Source organism: Budorcas taxicolor, chromosome 3 (genome assembly GCF_023091745.1).
Source record: "Budorcas taxicolor isolate Tak-1 chromosome 3, Takin1.1, whole genome shotgun sequence".
NCBI lineage: Eukaryota > Metazoa > Chordata > Mammalia > Artiodactyla > Bovidae > Budorcas > Budorcas taxicolor.
This window is the reverse complement of record NC_068912.1, coordinates 83,947,392-83,969,392: the sequence shown is the minus strand read 5'-3', so window position 1 is coordinate 83,969,392 and position 22,001 is coordinate 83,947,392. Positions and strand designations below refer to the sequence as shown.

Sequence of the window (22,001 nt, the reverse complement as noted above, 5' to 3'; positions counted from 1 at the left end):
CCCTCAGCCAATGATATTTTAAAAATTAACCTCTATTTTTCTTTTTCCTTAGTTTCCCACCTCCCCCCGCCCCCACTAGTGTTTAAGTGGCTTTGCAATACATTTGCTACTAATGGGCAGGTTATTTAATCCCTGTGTGCTTCAGTTTCCATGTTGACAAAATGAAATAAGAGTATCTCTAGGGCTATTGTAAAGATTAAGTGAGATACTATATAGGACTTTGGGTATAGTACTTTACTTATAGCAAGCACTTAATAAATGCTGAGTTACCTTTGAATATACTACCTGCAGATCTTTTGTGTTTCCCCACGTGGAAATGTATGAAAGTGAAAGTTAGTCGCACAGTTGCATCCAACTCTTTGCGATCCCATGGACTGTAGCCTGCCCTGCTCCTCTGTCCATGGAATTCTCGAGGCAAGAGTACAGGAGTAGGTTGCCATTTCCTTCTCCAGGGGATCTTGCTGACCCAGGGATCAAACCTGGGTCTCCTGCATTGCAGGCAGATTCCTTACCAACTGAGCCACAGAAATATATAGATGAATGCAGAAGGGCTCAGGGCCTTACATGCATGTTTATGTGACTGGGCATGTCTGCGTATGTAAAGTATAATGAGCTATATTACATGCTATATTAACCTGAGGTAACGGTAGAGGGCAGGAAATGAGAATAAGTTAAACATTTTGTATAATACTAAATAAAACATTTATAGCCTTATAAACACAGATTCATGTATCTGTATCATTTCTTTCACATGTCTATATTTAGCATGCCATTATACATGTGAGAGATAAAATATAATATTTAATAAATAGAAATACTTCTTGTCTGTAGGTTTCTGTTGATAATTCTCTCTTTTTTTCTCCAACAGCTCAGCCATATACCCTCAGATTGTTCAGCCAACTTTGATTTTTCTAGGAAAGGGTTATTGGTGTTCACGGATGGTGCCATTACTAATGGGAATGCCCACAGGTCCTCTAATAACTTGACTGTATCTGGGTTATTTCCTTGGACTCCAAAGTCAGGAAATGAAGATTTTAACTCAGTCATACAACAGATGGCCCAGGTAAAGTTATATCTTGTCAAGGGACTATTTAGTTTTATTTCTATTGTTGGAGGTTAAAAAAGAAACCTACACTCACACTTTTTGCCTCTAAAATGTGTTACTCTGTATTTTGTTTGTTTGTGTTTTTACATTGTTAGGAGGAGTTGATGCTACTTTCTAATCTGTGAGTTGGAAATTTGTTTAAAATTACATAAGAAAAATATCCATGTGCCTGGTGAGGATAGGTTTTAAGACAATGACTCCAGTCTGACACATCTGTACACTTGTAAGGAAAGAGATTCTCATAGTTTTGATCATAGAAGGAAAAATAATGTGTCTGCCAAAGTAATATAATTCCTTTGAAATTATTTTAAATTTTATATCAAAACAGAATTAATGGGAGTTAAAATTAATATAATTTGGAAAATCTAGTATATATAATTTATAGTATATATAAAATCTAAATGTAATTTGGAAAATTATAATTTGGAAAGTCTAGGAAAACATTTGAAAGTGTAATCCCATTTCATCCTTAGTATCTATTAAAATCAAATGATAGTTGAATTTTTAGATGTGCTAGATTCCTTTATTCACCTTGCCTTCTAACAAGTACCCTAAAAAATGGAACTTGAGTTTGAAAGTTAAAAAGAATCTATTTAAGGTGTGATAGTTAAATAATGTTCTATACCTAATTCCTTTTTTGATTTAATTGCTCTATCCCCTTAATTAGACTAATAATTATTTTTATGTGATGCTTTTATTAGTTGATTACATTTATGAAGTTCTCATGTAATAAATACAATTAATTATTCACCAAAGCAATAAAATACTTGTTTGTCACAGGTAGCCCCATTTGAATAGTGGCCTTTCTGTAATCTTTTGAATTAACCTAATAAAATATTAATTTATCACAATAGAATTAAAAACAGAATCCCAAAAAATGCAGCTGATTCTGATTTAGGTCTCAACACTAGAATATTTTTTGATAAGTCTAGTTTACTTTTCTTATTTAAAAATAATATTTTGCTTCAAGAGAATTTAGAGAAATTCATTATAAAAAGTAACTTAGAATTTACTATAGGAAAAGACATTTTTTCTCAGGAATTTTCATCTAGCTTGGGATTCGTCTCATACTGTGAATGAAGTGTGAAAATATCTCTCCAATTCTCTGAGGTTGCAGAACAGTGCACATGCCCCCTTATGTTCTACTGAAAATAATCAAGTGAGAGGATTTACAGAAATAAATAATTTATTACTGAAATGCTGAGTTTATTTGGTTTCGTAGAAATGACTTAAGAGAAGCTGTTTGGGGGCTATTTACAAAGTAGAAATGTTAGTTCCTTAAAAAGGGCAAATGTAAATTTCATTGACTTTTTAAAAATCCCTCTTCATTAGGGCCGGCAAATCGAATACATAGATATAGAACGGCCTTCAACTGGAGGCCTTGGATTCAGTGTGGTGGCCCTTAGAGGTCAAAATCTGGGAGAAGTCGACATCTTCGTGAAGGAAGTGCAGCCAGGGAGTATAGCTGGCAGGTGAGGAAGCGTGGTCATTTGCTTTTTGCTAATTTTTTTCTAACAATTCTGAAAACATTAAGGAGAATAAGAGACTAGTCATACCAGAACAGTTAACGACAGCAGCTAATGCTTTCCTCTTCTTATGCATTTTTCAGGCCTTTTGCATATATTCTCACATACACTTGTGGCATCAATCTAGCTAGTAGTATCATTATTCCATTTTATAGATGTGAATGTTCAGAGAAGTTCAGTGGTTTCCCTATAGGCACAGAGCTATTAATGCTGGAACCATGATGTGATTCTCAGACTGTCTGATGGCAAAGCTCATGTTCTTTCCATTCCGTCACACTCTCTCACAACTGAATGTGAGACAGCAATGGTTTGATCAGTAAGATGGGCATATTGAAATTTACATTCTACATATTATATTATTTATTAAATGAGATTGTAACAGCTTTTTCATTGGTCATAACATGCTGTTTATTTCACTTATTGTCAACAAAAATCTCCCTGAAGTCTATGTGATTCCCCCTCTGCACTTGTGCCTGAGCTTTATTATTTTAAAGGTTATGTATAAGACCTGTATTTTGTCTCTACTTGACTTCAGCTCTTTTTTTCATATTTTATTTTATTAATATTATTATTTTTTTTACGTTACAATATTGTATTGGTTTTGCTGTATATCAGTATGAATCCACCACGGGTGTACATGTGTTCTGAATCCTGAACCCCTCCTCCCACCTTCCTCCCTGTACCATCCCTCTGGGTCATCCCAGTGCACCAGCCCCAAGCATCCTATATCCTGCATCAAACCTAGACTGGCAATTTGTTTCTTATATGATATTATACATGTTTCAATGCCTGATTTCAACTCTTTAGTTTATTACTTATTTAAAACGCACACTATTCATTATATTATTACTTTTTAAAAATATATATTAGTATTACTGTTGCCTTTTAGAAAGCTAGCGGCAGTAGCATAACTATTACAGAAAATTCAGTCAATAATAATATTTTTGGATTCACGTTATCCACGTATTAGGGGTCAGTTCTAATCTCCTCAACTGAAAATTCAGAAATGATGGATTTTTATGACCTTTGTACCTTTATTCTACAAGCTAATGGAACATTTCCTGAAGTTTGTTCCAAGGAGTTATAGCAGTAGTCAGCTATATATTTATTTTATAATATGCATTTATTTTCATCTGGCTTCTCTTGTTCAACATCACGTTTGTGAAATTCATCAACATGGTTGATTGTAGCACTTCATTCATTTTCATTGTTGTATAGTATTCAACTATACAAATACACTGTGATATATTCATTCATTACACTTAAAGAATTTTTTTAAATTTATTTTTCATTCTGCTGAGTCTTTGTTACTGCATCTGGGCTTTCTCTAGTTGTGGCGAGCAGGGGCCACTCTTCGTTGGAAAGTGGACTTCTTTCCAAGTCCACTTGGACTTCTCATTGTGGTGGCCTCTCTTGTTGCAGAGCATGGGCTCTAGAGCGCACGGGCTCTAGATCACACAGGCTCAGTAGTTGTGGTGTACAGGCTTAGGTGCCCTGACATGTGGGATTTTTCTAGACCAGGGATCGAACCTGTGTTCCCTGCATTGGCAGGTGGATTCTTAACCATTGGACCACCAGTGAAGTCCAGTAGTCAATTATATCTGAGAAACTCAATCCTCTGTTTGGAGATTAGATATACATACCTCAGTTCAGTTCAATTCAGTTCAGTCACTCAGTCGTGTCCTACTCTTTGTGACCCCATGAATCGCAGCATGCCAGGCCTCCCTGTCCATCACCAACTCCTGGAGTTCACTCAGACTCACGTCCATCGAGTCAGTGATGCCATCCAGGCATCTCATCCTCTGTCGTCCCCTTCTCCTCCTGCCCCCAATCCCTCCCAGCATCAGAGTCTTAGGATAGTCATATAATTTATTGTCCAAGTTGGGACATTTTGTTGGAGAGTTAGAGGCTGTGCCATTAATATGACCCTGAGACAGGAGGTATAATTAGGACTATTCTGGCAAAGCTAGGCAATCCAGGGTAAACTGGACTTAGAGTCACTTGACAGCAGCTTATTTAAGGCTACGGAGTCCCTTGACAAAAAGCCTACTTAACTTTGATTGACTCAGATTTTCTTTTTAATTTTTTTTGACTTAAGAATCATTATTGGGATATAATTCACATAATGTAAGTGTCACCATTTTGGGGTATGTAATTCAGTGGCTTTAGCGTATTTTCAATGTTGTTAACCATTTTGTGGTCCATTCTTACGTCTCAATTACCCTCTACTAATAGGTCTGTAAGTACAATCTGAGGTGAGCACTTCTGAAAAGAAGAGTTCCATATTTGAGTGTGTAAAGACTTGTCCCCACAGCTAAGTAGTCAGGGAGCTTTCTGGAACCAGTGGTGCTTAGGGGAAATTTGAGAGGCAACAGTGGAGTCTCCAGAGGGCAGAAGGTGCTGGGGAGAGGAGTAGGTACTTTACCTAAAGCCCTGAGAAGAGGTGGAACACAGCTCATATCTTAGGAGTGTGTCTGGTGTTTAGCTGATGTGGTAGCTTAGTGCAAGGCAGTGCAAAAAGTCGCTAGAGAGAGGTAGAGGCCAGCCATGCAGGACCTTCTGGATCATTTTAAATGGTCTTTCTTTCTTCTGAGGATTCTCCACATAGAACTGTGTTATATCAGGAGCTTACTGAACACCCTTTGGCTCTTGAAGTCATGGAAATCCATTATTTCTGAATGTTGCAGTGGAGAGAAAAGAACTGGTCTCACCCTGAATGCACACTGTAAATTCATTTATATATGTAGTAGGAGAGAGTTAAATTATAAATAATAGTAGGAGTAAAATGAGTTCAGCTTTAGAATGCATCAAAATAATATTTGCCAGAAGACTTCTGCAGTTTGTTTATTTTGGGTGAAGTTTATATTCCCTAAGCAGATAATGACTGGAAAGAAATGAGATGTCCTGGCAGTCTACTGGGTAGAGGAAAAGGTAGATTAAAATAGAATTGATTTCCAGAAAATAGGAAATTTTAGTGTGAGTAAATTAAGGACCAATGTATTGCAAGATGAGTTATTAATATATCAGGGTCAAAAAGATTCAAGAGTAACTCACTCATTTGGGATTAATTAAGAAATTTCCCTTAATGAATAAGCTGTGAGTAGGAATTTAGGTGAAGAAGTTAGAGGAAGGAGGATGTGGGAGATAGGAAAATGGAAGGTGATTCCTGGATATTGTCATGGAGAGGTCCTATTTAAAAATAAATGTTCCTTAAAAAAAAAAAAAAAAGATTTCTTCAGGACTAGGGAGAAGTTCACAAGCAACATTTTCAATGTTAAAAAATATATATTTCAAAATTATGAAGATCATTATGAAAGTAATACATGGCTATAATATAAAATATAGAAATATATTAACTCCTCCTATACACCAAAAAGCTCCTGGACTTTGACTACCCTGAGACAACTGTAGGAAACACATTGGAATGTTTTTTTTGGCTGCACCGTGTCACTTGCATAATGTTAGTTTCCCAACTAGAAATTGAACCCAGGCCACAGCCGTGAAAGTGCTGAGTCCTAACCACTGGACTGTTGAGAAATTCACTAGAACATTTTCTTTTTATATAGACAAGGTCTTAAAGTATGTACAATTTTATATCACACTCTTGTTCTCTAATATAAGCCTTTCCTAATATAATAAAAGGATATATATAAGCAACATTTTTAATGCAGTGTGATCTACTGTAAGAGCCAACCACAATTTTGGCATCAAAAATGAAATAACCAATTTGTTAGTTCCAAAGGAGAGTAGACAATGGCACCCACTCCAGTACTCTTGCCTGGAAAATCCCATGGATGGAGGAGCCTGATAGGCTGTGGTCCATGGGGTCGCTAAGAGTTGGGCACGACTGAGTGACTTCACTTTCACTTTTCACTTTCATGCATTGGAGAAGGAAATGGCAACCCACTCCAGTGTTCTTGCCTGGAAAATCCCAGGGACAGGGGAGCCTGGTGGGCTGCCGTCTATGGGGTCGCACAGAGTCGGACACGACTGAAGTGACTTAGCAGCAGTAGCAAGGAGAGTATAAAACATATGAGTCCCTCTTCTCAGGAAGCTTAAAATCTAGTAGAGGAGGATGTAGCTAGCTCTGTGGACAGCGCACTTAGTAAAAATGAACGCTCAGTGAGTGATAAGCAAGTAGCTCAGAGCATCATGATAATGAGGTGAGTGATGAAGAGACAGGAGACAGAAGCAAAGACACTTTATTGCAACATGGAGGGTGGATTGAATTTGGCTGAGTGGAGGGGAAGGGCATTAGAGATAGAGAAAACCATTTCCACAAAAGCAGGAAATACCAGACATGTTTGAGAGGAAAAGAGTAGATCAGGATAGTTGGAAAAGGGGTTTATATATAGAGAGAGGAAGCCAAGTTAGAAGAGTACTTTGGGGCCAAATGGGGCCTTTGAATACCAGTCAAGTTTACATTGTGTCCTAGAGGTCAGGAGCTACCGAATTCTGGTCCTGGATGAAGTTTTGCTGAATCTGCTGCTGTGACCTGAGAAAAGCATAAGGGTGATATAATGAATTTTCATAATTCTAAATTTATGAATTATACTTCTCTGTTCTGAGATGAATCCCTTCTCGAGAGATTTTTACTTTTGAAGGTTAAAGAAGTTCTTTTATGAAATAGTCATGGCAAAATTCTTTCCTTTGACGCTCCGCTCCTTACTGGCCAACAACCATAGACGTCATTATATACTTTTGAGATGAGAAATACCGGCACAGTTCAGTTCAGTTCAGTCGCTCAGTCGTGTCCAACTCTTTGCGACTCCATGGACTGCAGCACGCCAGGCCTCCCTGTCCATCATCAACTCCCAGAGTTTACTCAAACTCATGTCCATTGAGTAAGTGATGCCATCCAACCATTTCATCCTCGCCTTCAATCTTTCCCAGCATCAGGGTCTTTTCAAATGAGTCAGCTCTTCGCATCAGGTGGCCAGTGTATTGGAGTTTCAGCTTCAACATCAGTCCTTCCAATGAATATTCAGGACTGATTTCCTTGAGGATTGACTGGTTGGATCTCCTTGCAGATTCAGCACAGGAGAGCCTAGAAAAATAAACCTTGAGTAATTTTGCAAGTCAGGCTTTAGGTATTAGATATGGATCTCAGTTAGATGGTTGACATTGAGAACAGAAGGGAGAGATGGGTGGATACAACAGAGATAAAGATAAGAAGGAACTGTGGAGATAATAAAGAGAAGGAGGAGTGTTTAGGAGAAAATGAAGTCACATATAGTAAACCAGAGTAAATCCTATTCTTCGTATGCTCTTTAAGAAGTTACAGAGTATGGTTTACAGTCAGACTCTTAGATAAGATGCTAAACTCCCTTTAATTTCTTACATGTAAAATTTAACTAAAGTACTTTAAAAGGTGATTGTAAAGACTAAAGTAGATAATGCCTGTAAAGCATTTAGCAGAGTTTCTGGCTCCTAATAAGTGCTCAATAAATATTAACTATATTGAACATTTCTGGAGGAGGGCATGGCAAGCCAGTCCAGTATTATTTGATACTTGAATATTCAAGACTGATTTCCTTGAGGATTGACTGGTTTGAACTCCTTGCAGTCCAAGGGACTCTCAGGAGTCTTCTCCAGCACCACAGTTCAAAAACATCAATTCTTTGGTGCTCAGCTTTCTTTATAGTCCAATTCTCATATCCAAACATGACTACTGGAAAAACCATAGCTTTGACTAGACGGACCCTTGTTGGTAACCAGTCCTCTTGCCTAGAAAATCCCATGGATGGAGGAGCCTAGTGGGCTACAGTCCATGGGGTCACAAAGAGTCAGACACGACTGAGGGACTTCACTTTCTTTTTTGGTAAAGTAATGCTTTGTAATATGCTGTCTAGGTTTGTCATAGCTTTTCTTCCAAGGAGGAAGTATCTTTTAATTTCATGGCTGCAATCACCATATGCAGTGATTTTGGAGCCCAAGAAAATAGTCTCTCACTGTTTCCATTGTTTCTCCATCTTCTTGCCATGAAATGATGGGACTGGATGCCATAATCTTTGTTTTCTGAATGTTGAGGTTTTAGCCAGCTTTTTCACTCTCCTCTTTCATTTTCATCAAGAGGCTCTAGTTCTTCAATTTCTGCCATAAGGGTGGTGTCATCTCCATATCTGAGGTTATTGATATTTCTCCCTGCAATCTTGATTCCAGCTTGCGCTTCATCCAGGCCAGCATTTCACATGATGTACTTTGCATATAAGTTAAATAAGCAGGGTGACAATATACAGCCTTGACCTACTCCTTTCCCGATTTGGAACCAGTCTGTTGTTCCATGTCCAGTTCTAACTATTGCTTCTTGACTTGCATACAGATTTCTCAGGGGGAAGGTCAGGTGTTCTGTTATTCCCATCTCTTGAAGAATTTTTCACAGTTTGTCAAGATCCACACAGTCAAAGGCTTTAGCCTATTCAATAAAGGAGAAGTAGATGTTTTTCTGGAACTCTTTTGCTTTTTCAATGATCCAATGGATGTTGGTAATTTGATTTCTGGTTCTTCTGCCTTTTCTAAATCCAGCTTGAACATCTGGAAGTTCATGGTTCATGTACTGTTGAAGCCTGGCTTGGAGAATTTTGAATATTACTTTGTTAGCATGTGAAATGTGTACAATTGTGCGGTAGTTTGAACATCTTTGGACTTTGCCTTTCTTTGGGATTGGAATGAAAAGTGACCTTTTCCAGTCCTGTAGCCTGGAATTTGGCTGAATTTTCCAAATTTGCTGGCATATTGAGTGCAGCACTTTCACAGCATCATCTTTTAGGATTTGAAATAGCTCAACTGGAAATCCATCATCTCCACTAGCTTTGTTCCTACATAGTCCACCGGAGAAGGGAATGGCAAACCACTTTGGTATTCTTGCCTTGAGGACATATGTATCCCTATGGCTGATTCATGTTGATGTATGGCAGAAACCAATTAAAATAAATCAATTTAAAAAATATTAACTATAATAGCACTTTTTTCCCTTAAGATTTTGCTGATTTCTTTTTTAAAATATCCTTTTTTCCTTGGTTTTCAGCTGGGGATTGGTGATGGGAAGGAGATAAGGGCTCAGATATAGATTTGGAAATAATCTCTCTTGCTTTTCAAGGAGAGTTTAGCTTCTATTGACAAATGTTGGAGAAGTTAGGGACAATGGAGATGGGGTGAATCTGCTAGAGTGGAGGTTACTGGTGACCATGTAGCCCTATATGGTACATGGAGAAGTCAGATTGGAAGGAGTTCAGGGGTACAGGGTAGTGCCGCAATGAGGACAATGCCTGTACTTGCAAAACTTTAGCACTGGGGCCCTATACATTGTTTTTGCTTATTTTCCAGCCAAATGGCTTTTAAAATGGTGTGGTGTGTAGGGATGCACTACTTAATTGGTTAATTAGCTAATAAGTGCTTTGATGAAAAGCACTCTGAAGAGCTCTGTTACATTATGCAATTAAATATTTCAATAATTGTGTTACGTGAAGTAGTACCATAAGGTATAAACTACTTGAATAATACATCTTGAAAACCAGGCCATTTGGATGGGAGGGGAGTTTGGGGGAGAATAGATACATGTATATGTATGGCTGAGTCACTTTGCTGTTCCACCTGAAACTATCGCAACATTGTTAATCGGCTGTACTCTAATATAAAATAGAAAGTTAGAAAAATCTGGCTGTTATATCACTTACTATTTTCTTCTATCATCAAGGGATCAAAGGTTAAGGGAAAATGATCAGATATTGGCTATTAATCACACACCACTGGATCAGAACATTTCCCACCAGCAAGCAATTGCATTGTTACAAGAAACCACTGGATCTTTGCGTCTAGTCGTGGCCAGGGAGCCAGTCCACACAAAAAGCAGCATTTCTACCAGCCTACCTGATGCAAATCTGCCTGACACAGTGAGTTGCAAATTTGGAAAAATCCTTAATTTTCAATCATACCTTCATTTTTTAATAAGTGTAAAGATATTTAGAAGATGTCATTTTACTTGTCATAGTTCAAGAAAGATTACATCTCCAAAGACAGCATTGGCATGTTAAACAAGATAGTTCATGAACAGTTTTTGTTGTGTTTTTCAGCGTCCTCTGATTCTCCTTGTTTAAGGTTATTATTTAACGTAGGGGGTAATTTATAGTATTGGGTGTAATTTGTTTGGTAATGGAAAGAGTTCCTTGGTCATGTAACCACTTAACTAATTAAGCTGAAACTCTAGTACATTTGCTGCCTCATGTGAAGAGTTGACTCATTGGAAAAGACTCTGATGCTGGGAGGGATTGGGGGCAAGAGGAGAAGGGGACGACAGAGGATGAGATGGCTGGATGGCATCACCAACTCAATGGACATGAGTCTGAGTGAACTCCAGAAGTTGGTGATGGACAGGGAGGCCTGGCATGCTGTGATTCATGGGGTCACAAAGAGTTGGACACAACTGCGCGACTGAACTGAACTGAATTAAGCTAGAAATTTTTATTAGAGATTTACTATGAGTATCTTAAGATTTGGTTATTTGCTTTAAAAATATTATTTTTATAAATTGGATTTTTTATGCCTAGATTATGGATACTGCAAAATTACAGAAGTGTGTGTGTGTGTGTGTGTGTGGATGTGTACTGAACAATTTAAAAGAATAAAAGTTTTTAAAAAAAGAATAAAAGTTTATGTTCCTTTGGGAATCTTTAAACTTGCTTTGTAACATTTCACAGCTTTTGACCTGCATCTTCAGAACACAATCTAATAAATCTTATTTTCTTATAACACTAAGTGCTGGCTGATTTATTTAATTTTCATTCATTAGGAAAAAGAAAAAATAGACTTTCTGGGTACAGTACAAGGTCACAACACTAATGTACAGACATTTTCCCTATTGTAATCAGTAATATTTATACAACACAATTTACATAATAAATGGAATGAACAAAGTGGGAAGTTGCTTAGCATAGTGGTTAAGGAGTCCGGAGTCAGGCTAAGGTGAGTTCAAGTCCAGCTCTTCATAACTGAGTCTTACTGGGCAGATGCTTTGAATTCTCCACACCTCAGTTTCATCATCTGTTGCTTGGAAGTTAATACCAAAGTGTCTAGTTCACAGAGATGTTGTCTAGTTCACAGAGATGTTGTGAGGATTAAATGAGATTGCATTAAATGTGAGGCTTAAATGAGAATGCATGTGAAGAGCTAAGCATAGTGCATGGGGCAGAATATTAACTGCTGTCCCTAATTCAGGCAGTTTTAGCAAACATTGTTGCTTCCTGGATACTAGATATTGTGCCAGGTGTGAATCTATTAGATATTCCTGATAACTCTGGTTATTTTCAACATTGTGTAATAACTTTCCAATTTAGTATAAGAGAAAAACTAAGTATGTCCTAATGTCTTGAGAGGTAGACTTTTGCCCTGCAGGTGAATTATGTGGATTTAATGTATACTTCTGATGGAGCCTGCTGTTAGAGGAAACATGCTATGTCTTTTAGTCTGATTTTGTATAATCCTTTTGCCAATATCTTCAGTTGGGTCTACATTTCTTCTCCTTCAGAGTCTCTTCAATCATTCTGATCACTCTGTCCTCCTTACCATCTTATGCTTCACACTGCTGCCAGATTCTTTCTAAATCACTGTTTTGCTCCTGTTGTTTCCTCTTCTAAAACCTTCATTTATTCTCTTTATCTAAGCCTAGCTTTGTTCTTAAATTTCCCTTTTGCTTGAATGTATTTTTTCTTTGTAGAGCAATTAAAATGCTGCCTTTTCCTTGAAAGTGTTAGTCGCTCAGTCATGTCCAACTCCTTGCCCGTGAGGCTCCTCTGGCCATGGAATTCTCCAGGCAAGAATACTGGAGTGCGTTGCCTTTTTTCCTTGAAGTCTTTCATAATTTTTCATTGGATTTGACCTCTTGTCTCTATAGCCCTCCCATCTTTATAGTATTTTATGATTCTCTTTTAATTCAGATAAACACATATTTATTGGTTCCTACTAGATGATTGGCACTGTGCTAGGTATCATACATAGACAGGGGAATGAGGCAATGTGTTTCTGTCAGCTTGGAGCTACAGTGTCTTATGATCCAATATTCTGTCTTGTATTTTAATTGTTTATGTTTTAGTTTACCTCTCTACCAGGTTATAAAATCCTTAAGAGGATCTCTGATCCTATAGAAATCATCTCTGAGTCACTAGAAAGTTGACTTGATTAATTACATGAATGAATATTAAATTTTTTTGGCATATCTGTTACTCTAATAATTACTGTATTGGTAAGCAATGAATGTATGTGTTTTTACTAACACTTTGATTTTTGCTTGCTATTACTTTGCAGATTCGTTGGGGTCATATTGAAGATGTTGAGCTCATTAATGATGGCTCTGGATTAGGTTTTGGAATCGTTGGGGGAAAATCAAGTGGTGTCGTTGTAAGAACTATAGTTCCTGGAGGATTAGCAGATCGAGTAAGTTGACCTTCTTTGATTTCATTTTGGTTTTATACAATTTAAATTGTACAGCTTAAAATGTAATTATATAACATGGGTTACTAGAATTATGATTCTGTAACCAGAACTTAAGGATAGCTAAAAATGTTTTTTTTCTATAAGTGTTAATGTGTACTCACTCTGCTATATTTTAAAAAGCTCCTAAATCAACTTTTTTCAGTGTGTGTGTATGGTTTTTTTTTTTTTGCCCTGTGATTGACAGTCATCTTGACTCTATCAAAAGACAATATTTTTTATTGAAAGGAATCATTAATGGGTATGGCATTCTGAGTATCTATGTTATTTTCTCCCTGTGTATCTCTCAAGGGTGTAAATGTTAAGATCAGATAGTACAATGATTATAAAATTTTATCCCAATATTGCATGAGATAAATTTCACGAGAATTATAATTTTTTGACAGTATAAATAAAAATACTACCCTTTATGATTTAGCAGTGTTTAAACTGAAAGTGGGCCATTTAAAAATTTATTAACTATTTGTGCTTAGTTTTACATCGAAGAAAATGTTAAGTACTACAGTGAATTTTTAAAAAGCACTTTAGAAATTTGAAGCTACTTAATAATGAGTTCATGTTGCATAGACTGTCCATGATAATCAGTATGACATGTAAATTGTATGGGTTCACATCTTTGTTGTTGCTGTTTGGTCACTAAGTTGTGTCTGACTCTTTTGCTACCCTATAAACTGGGGCCTGCCAGGCTCCTCTGTCCATAGGATTTATGTCTAGTTACATAGACATTTATTCCTTCATATAAAATATTAATGAAAACATATAAACATAAAAGTATCAATAAATGTGAACATACAGAGTATTAGTAAAAAACATATAAAGTATCAATAAAAATGAACTTCCTGTGCATGTATAGCTTTGAGGCAAACTTCTCAGCTCCCTATTTCTAGTCAAGATGGTTTCTTCTTATACAAACTGTGGAGCTACGAATATTCCTATTATTCTTTCAGCAGCTAAGTTTATTTACTTAGCATAATGGCTTTCAGAGTTTTGTCTGTGGGCCCTGAGGGTCCCTGAGTTTCTTGCAGGGGGTTTATAAGATCAAAATGACTTACATAATAATACTAAGATGTATTAGCCTTTTCACCATGTTGACGTTTGCACTGATGCTGAGTAAGCAGTGGTAGACTAGGCCTGCCGTTCCCTTTGTATGTATTAGAGCAATGGCACCGAGCTGTACTAGGACTCACTGCTTTCTTCTTTACCATGTGCTGCAACAACAAAAATGGCAGTTTCACTTTAAAAAGTGCAATAAAAACTAATTTAAGTAGAGTTTGACCTTTAAGTGCATGTGTTTTTAATATTGTGTTGCAGAATGGAGTATATTCTGCCATACACTGAAGTATGGTGGTTGTCTTGAGGAAAAACATTTGTGAGACAAAGTGGCCACTTTTTAATATGGAACAGCATTTTAATTTTTAAAGTTTATTATATTTTTTAGTTTTTTGCCTTTATTTACAGAATTTTTGGGATTTAATTTTTTTTAGATGTATTATTTTAGTTTTAGGTGTACAGAATAATGATGTGCACTGAGTCTAATTAACGTCCATTACCACATAGTTAAAATTTTTTTTCTTGTGAAAAGAGCTTTTAAGATCTACTCTCTTAGCAGCTTTCAGGTATACAATACAGCATTTTCACCTATAGTCACCGTGCTATGGTTTACATCCCTATGGTTTACTTATTTTATAGCTGAAATTTTGTTTCTTTTGACCTTCTTCATCCATTTTGCCCACCTTGCACCCTGCCTCCCCAGCAGCTGCCAATCTAGAATGTTATTTTTATTTTTGAAAGAATAACTGATAGAAAAATTATTATTCAGCCTTGGCTATCTGGTAGACGTTTCCTTGAAATGAATGAAGTAAGCCTGTTACTTAAAGGAAAATAGCTAGCAGCATTTGTTACTGATGATAATTTGAATTTTCAAGCAGAAATTAGAATTTTAGAAAATATTTCTCTGATTAGATTCTTAGTGATATTCAGTTCAGTTCAGTTCAGCCACTCAGTCATGTCCGACTCTTTGCAACCCCATGAAGCACAGCACAACAGGCCTCCCTGTCCATCACCAATTCCCGGAGTTCCCTCAAACCCTTGTCCATTGTGTTGGTGATGCCATCGAGCCATCTCATCCTCCGTCATCCCCTTCTCCTCTTGCCCTCAATCTTTCCCAGCATCAGGGTCTTTTCAAATGAGTCAGCTCTCTGCATTAGGTGGCCAAAATATTGGAGTTTCAACTTCAACATCAGTCCCTCCAAAGAACACCCAGGACTAATCTCCTTTAGATGGACTGGTTGGACCTCCTTGCAGTCCAAGGGACTCTCAAGAGTCTTTTCCAACACCACAGTTCAAAAGCATCAATTCTTCGGTGCTCAGCTTTCTTTATAGTCCAACTCTCACATCCATACATGACCACTGGAAAAACCATAGCCTTGACTAGACAGACCTTTGTTGGCAAAGTAATGTCTCTTCTTTTCAATATGCCATCTAGGTTGGTCATAACTTTCCTTCCAAGGTGCAGGCGTCTTTTAATGTCATGGCTGCAGTCACCATCTGCAGTGATTTTGGAGCCCAGAAAAATAAAGTCTGATACTGTTTCCACTGTTTCCCCATCTATTTGCCATGAAGTGATGGGACTGGATGCCATGATCTTCGTTTTCTGAATGTAGAGCTTTAAGCCAACTTTTTCACTCTCCTCTTTCACTTTCATCAAGAGGCTTTTTAGTTCCTCTTCACTTTCTGCCATAAGGGTGGTGTTATCTGCATATCTGAGGTTATTGATATTTCTCCCAGCAATCTTGATTCCAGCTTGTGGTTCTTCCAGCCCAGCATTTCTCATGATGTACTCTGTATATAAATTAAATAAGCAGGGTGACAATACACAGCCTTGACGTACTCCTTTCCTGATTTGGAACCAGTCTGTTGTTCCATGTCCAGTTCTAACTGTTGCTTCCTGGCCTGTATACAGGTTTCTCAAGAGACAGGTCAGGTCGTCTGGTATTCCCATCTCTTTCAGAATTTTCCACAGTTTACTGTGATCCACACAGTCAAAGTCTTTGGCATAGTCAATAAAGCAGAAATAGATGTTTTTCTGGAACTCTCTTGCTTTTTCCATGATCCAGCAGTTGTTAGCAATTTGCTCTCTGGTTCCTCTGCCTTTCCTAAAGCCAGCTTGAACATCTGGAGGTTCACAGTTCACATTTTGCTGAAGCCTGGCTTGGAGAATTTTTCTTTGTTGGCAAAGTAATGCCTCTTTTTTATTTATTTATTTTTTTAAATTTTAAAATCTTTAATTCTTACATGTGTTCCCAAACATGACCCCCCCCCCCCACCTCCCTCCCCATAACATCTCTGTGGGTCATCCCCATGCACCAGCCCCAAGCATGCTGTATCCTGCGTCAGACATAGACTGGCGATTCAATTCTTACATGATAGTATACATGATAGAATGCCATTCTCCCAAATCATCCCACCCTCTCCCTCTCCCTCTGAGTCCAAAAGTCCGTTATACACAGCTGTGTCTTTTTTCCTGTCTTGCATACAGGGTCGTCATTGCCATCTTTCTAAATTCCATATATATGTGTTAGTATACTGTATTGGTGTTTTTCTTTCTGGCTTACTTCACTCTGTATAATCGGCTCCAATTTCATCCATCTCATCAGAACTGAATCAAATGAATTCTTTTTAACGGCTGAGTAATACTCCATTGTGTATATGTACCACAGCTTTCTTATCCATTCATCTGCTGATGGACATCTAGGTTGTTTCCATGTCCTGGCTATTATAAACAGTGCTGCGATGAACATTGGGGTACATGTGTCTCTTTCAATTCTGGTTTCCTCGGTGTGTATGCCCAGCAGTGGGATTGCTGGGTCATAAGGTAGTTCTATTTGCAATTTTTTAAGGAATCTCCACACTGTTCTCCATAGTGGCTGTACTAGTTTGCATTCCCACCAACAGTGTAGGAGGGTTCCCTTTTCTCCACACCCTCTCCAGCATTTATTGCTTGCAGATTTTTGGATCACAGCCATTCTGACTGGTGTGAAGTGGTACCTCATTGTGGTTTTGATTTGCATTTCTCTAATAATGAGTGATGTTGAGCATCTTTTCATGTGTTTGTTAGCCATCCATATGTCTTCTTTGGAGAAATGTCTATTTAGTTCTTTGGCCCATTTTTTGATTGGGTCATTTATTTTTCTGGAATTGAGCTGCAGGAGTTGCTTGTATATTTTTGAGATTAGTTGTTTGTCAGTTGCTTCATTTGCTATTATTTTCTCCCATTCAGAAGGCTGTCTTTTCACCTTGCTTATATTTTCCTTTGTTGTGCAGAAGCTTTTAATTTTAATTAGATCCCATTTGTTTATTTTTGCTGTTATTTCCAGAGTTCTGGGAGGTGGATCATAGAAGATCCTGCTGTGATTTATGTCTGAGAGTGTTTTGCCTATGTTCTCCTCTAGGAGTTTTATAGTTTCTGGTCTTACATTTAGATCTTTAATCCATTTTGAGTTTATTTTTGTGTGCGGTATTAGAAAGTGATCTAGTTTCATTCTTTTACAGGTGGTTGACCAGTTTTCCCAGCACCACTTGTTAAAGAGATTGTCTTTACTCCATTGTATATTCTTGCCTCCTTTGTCAAAGATAAGGTGTCCATAGGTGTGTGGATTTATCTCTGGGCTTTCTATTTTGTTCCATTGATCTATATTTCTGTCTTTGTGCCAGTACCATACTGTTTTGATGACTGTGGCTTTGTAGTAGAGCCTGAAGTCAGGCAAGTTGATTCCTCCAGTTCCATTCTTCTTTCTCAAGATTGCTTTGGCAATTTGAGGTTTTTTGTATTTCCATACATATCTTGAAATTATTTGTTCTAGTTCTGTGAAAAATATGGCTGGTAGCTTGATAGGGATTGCATTGAATCTGTAGATTGCTTTGGGTAGTGTACTCATTTTCACTATATTGATTCTTCTGATCCATGAACATGGTATATTTCTCCACCTATTAGTGTCCTCTTTGATTTCTTTCATCAGTGTTTTATAGTTTTCTATATATAGGTTTTTAGTGTCTTTGGGTAGATATATTCCTAAGTATTTTATTCTTTTCATTGCAATGGTGAATGGAATTGTTTCCTTAATTTCTTTTTCTACTTTCTCATTATTAGTGTATAGGAATGCAAGGGATTTCTGTGTGTTGATTTTATATCCTGCAACTTTACTATATTCATTGATGAGCTCTAGTAATTTTCTGGTGGAGTCTTTAGGGTTTTCCATGTAGAGGATCATGTCATCTGCAAACAGTGAGAGTTTTACTTCTTCTTTTCCAATTTGGATTCCTTTTATTTCTTTTTCTGCTCTGATTGCTGTGGCCAAAACTTCCAGAACTATGTTGAATAGTAGCAGTGAAAGTGGACACCCTTGTCTTGTTCCTGACTTTAGGGGAAATGCTTTCAATTTTTCACCATTGAGGATAATGTTTGCTGTGGGTTTGTCATATATAGCTTTTATTATGTTGAGGTATGTTCCTTCTATTCTTGCTTTCTGGAGAGTTTTTATCATAAATGGATGTTGAATTTTGTCAAAGGCCTTCTCTGCATCTATTGAGATAATCATATGGTTTTTATTTTTCAATTTGTTAATGTGGTGAATTACATTGATTGATTTGCGGATATTGAAGAATCCTTGCATCCCTGGGATAAAGCCCACTTGGTCATGGTGTATGATCTTTTTAATGTGTTGTTGGATTCTGATTGCTAGAATTTTGTTGAGGATTTTTGCATCTATGTTCATCAGTGATATTGGCCTGTAGTTTTCTTTTTTTGTGACATCTTTGTCAGGTTGTGGTATTAGGGTGATGGTGGCCTCATAGAATGAGTTTGGAAGTTTACCTTCCTCTGCAATTTTCTGGAAGAGTTTGAGTAGGATAGGTGTTAGCTCTTCTCGAAATTTTTGGTAGAATTCAGCTGTGAAGCCGTCTGGACCTGGCCTTTTGTTTGCTGGAAGATTTCTGATTACTGTTTCAATTTCCGTGCTTGTGATGGGTCTGTTAAGATTTTCTATTTCTTCCTGGTTCAGTTTTGGAAAGTTGTACTTTTCTAAGAATATGTCCATTTCTTCCACGTTGTCCATTTTATTGGCATACAACTGCTGATAGTAGTCTCTTATGATCCTTTGTATTTCTGTGTTGTCTGTTGTGATCTCTCCATTTTCATTTCTAATTTTATTGATTTGATTTTTCTCTCTTTGCTTCTTGATGAGTCTGGCTAGTGGTTTGTCAATTTTATTTATCCTTTCAAAGAACCAGCTTTTGGCCTTGTTGATTTTTGCTATGGTCTCTTTTGTTTCTTTAGCATTTATTTCTGCCCTAATTTTTAAGATTTCTTTCCTTCTACTACCTCTGGGGTTCTCCAATTCTTCCTTTTCTAGTTGCTTTAGTTGTAGAGTTAGGTTATTTATTTGACTTTTTTCTTGTTTCTTGAGGTATGCCTGTATTGCTATGAACTTTCCTCTTAGCACTGCTTTTATAGTGTCCCACAGGTTTTGGGTTGTTGTGTTTTCATTTTCATTAGTTTCTATGCATATTTTGATTTCTTTTTTGATTTCTTCTGTGATTTGTTGGTTATTCAGAAGTGTGTTGTTCAACCTCCATATGTTGGAATTTTTAGTAGTTTTTCTCCTGTAATTGAGATCTAATCTTAATGCATTATGGTCAGAAAAGATGCTTGGAATGATTTCGATTTTTTTGAATTTATCAAGTTTAGATTTATGGCCCAGGATGTGATCTATCCTGGAGAAGGTTCCATGAGCACTTGAAAAAAAGGTGAAATTCATTGTTTTGGGGTGAAATGTCCTATAGATATCAATTATGTCTAATTGATCTAATGTATCATTTAAAGTTTGTGTTTCTTTGTTAATTTTCTGTTTAGTTGATCTGTCCATAGGTGTGAGTGGGGTATTAAAGTCTCCCACTATTATTGTGTTATTGTTGATTTCCCCTTTCATACTTGTTAGCATTTGTCTTACATATTGCGGTGCTCCTATATTGGGTGCATATATATTTATAATTGTTATATCTTCTTCTTGGATTGATCCTTTGATCATTATGTAGTGGCCTTCTTTGTCTCTTTTCACAGTCTTTGTTTTAAAGTCTATTTTATCAGATATGAGTATTGCCACTCCTGCTTTCTTTTGGTCTCTATTTGCATGGTATATCTTTTTCCAGCCCTTCACTTTCAGTCTGTATGTGTCTCTTGTTTTGAGGTGGGTCTCTTGTAAGCAGCATATAGAGGGGTCTTGTTTTTGTATCCATTCAGCCAGTCTTTGCCTTTTGGTTGGGGTGTTCAACCCATTTACGTTTAAGGTAATTATTGATAAGTATGATCCCGTTACCATTTACTTTATTTTTTTGGGTTCGGGTTTATACACCCTTTTCGTGTTTCCTGTCTAGAGAATATCCTTTAGAATTTGTTGGAGAGGTGGTTTGGTGGTGCTGAATTCTCTCAGCTTTTGCTTGTCTGTAAAGCTTTTGATTTCTCCTTCGTATTTGAATGAGATCCTTGCTGGGTACAGTAATCTGGGCTGTAGGTTATTGTCTTTCATCACTTTAAGTATGTCTTGCCATTCCCTCCTGGCCTGAAGAGTTTCTATTGAAAGATCAGCTGTTATCCTTATGGGAATCCCCTTGTGTGTTATTTGTTGTTTTTCCCTTGCTGCTTTTAATATTTGTTCTTTGTGTTTGATCTTTGTTAATTTGATTAATATGTGTCTTGGGGTGTTTCGCCTTGGGTTTATCCTATTTGGAACTCTCTGTGTTTCTTGGACTTGGGTGATTATTTCCTTCCCCATTTTAGGGAAGTTTTCAACTATTATCTCCTCAAGGATTTTCTCATGATCTTTCTTTCTGTCTTCTTCTTCTGGGACTCCTATAATTCGAATGTTGGAGCGTTTCATATTGTCCTGGAGGTCTCTGAGATTGTCCTCATTTCTTTTAATTCGTTTCTCTTGTTTCCTCTCTGATTCATTTATTTCTACCATTCTATCTTCTATTTCACTAATCCTATCTTCTGCCTCCGTTATTCTACTATTTGTTGCCTCCAGAGTGTTTCTGATCTCATTTATTGCGTTATTCATTATATTTTGACTCTTTTTTATTTCTTCTAGGTACTTGTTAAACCTTTCTTGCATCTTCTCAATCCTTGTCTCTAGGCTATTAATCTGTGATTCCATTTTGATTTCAAGATTTTGGATCATTTTCACTATCAATATTCGGAATTCCTTCTCAGGTAGATTCCCTACTTCTTCCTCTTTTGTTTGGTTTGGTGGGCAACTCTCCTGTTCCTTTACCTGCTGAGTATTCCTCTGTCTCTTCATCTTGGTTATATTGCTGCGTTTGGGGTGGCCTGTTTATATTCTGGTAATTTGTGGAGTTCTCTTTATTATGGAGCTTCCTCACTGTGGGTGGGGTTCTATCAGTGGCTTGTCAAGGTTTCCTGGTTAGGGAGGCTTGTGTTGGAGTTCTGGTGGGTGGAGCTGGGTTTCTTCTCTCTGGAGTGCAGTGGAGTGACCAGTAATGGGTTATGAGCCATCAAAAGTTTTGGAATAATTTTGAGCTGCCTGTATATTGAAGCTCAGGGGAGTGTTCCTGTGTTGCTGGAGAATTTGAGTGGTATGTCTTGTTTTGGAACTTGTTGGCCCTTGGGTGGAGCTTGGTGTCAGTGTAGGTATGAAGGCATTTGATGAGCTCCTATTGCTTAATGTTCCCTGAATTCAAGAGTTCTCTAATGTTTTCAGGCTTTGGATTTAAGCCTCCTGCTTCTGGTCTTCAGTTTTATTTTTACAGTAGCCTCTAGACTTCTCCATCTATACAGCACCGATGATAAAACATCGAGGTTAAAGATGAAA

At 37.3% G+C, this 22,001-nt stretch overlaps 1 protein-coding gene across 1 annotated transcript in view; it reads left to right on the top strand.

Moving 5' to 3' along the window:
• Positions 1 to 22,001, top strand: part of PATJ (PATJ crumbs cell polarity complex component) — a 371,645-nt gene that overhangs the window by 1,396 nt on the left and 348,248 nt on the right. Inside the window, exons 3-6 of the mRNA XM_052636620.1 lie at positions 869 to 1,063; positions 2,438 to 2,577; positions 10,328 to 10,523; positions 12,931 to 13,059. Coding sequence (XP_052492580.1) covers positions 869 to 1,063; positions 2,438 to 2,577; positions 10,328 to 10,523; positions 12,931 to 13,059 — 660 coding nt within the window. The remainder of the gene's footprint in view (positions 1 to 868; positions 1,064 to 2,437; positions 2,578 to 10,327; positions 10,524 to 12,930; positions 13,060 to 22,001) is intronic.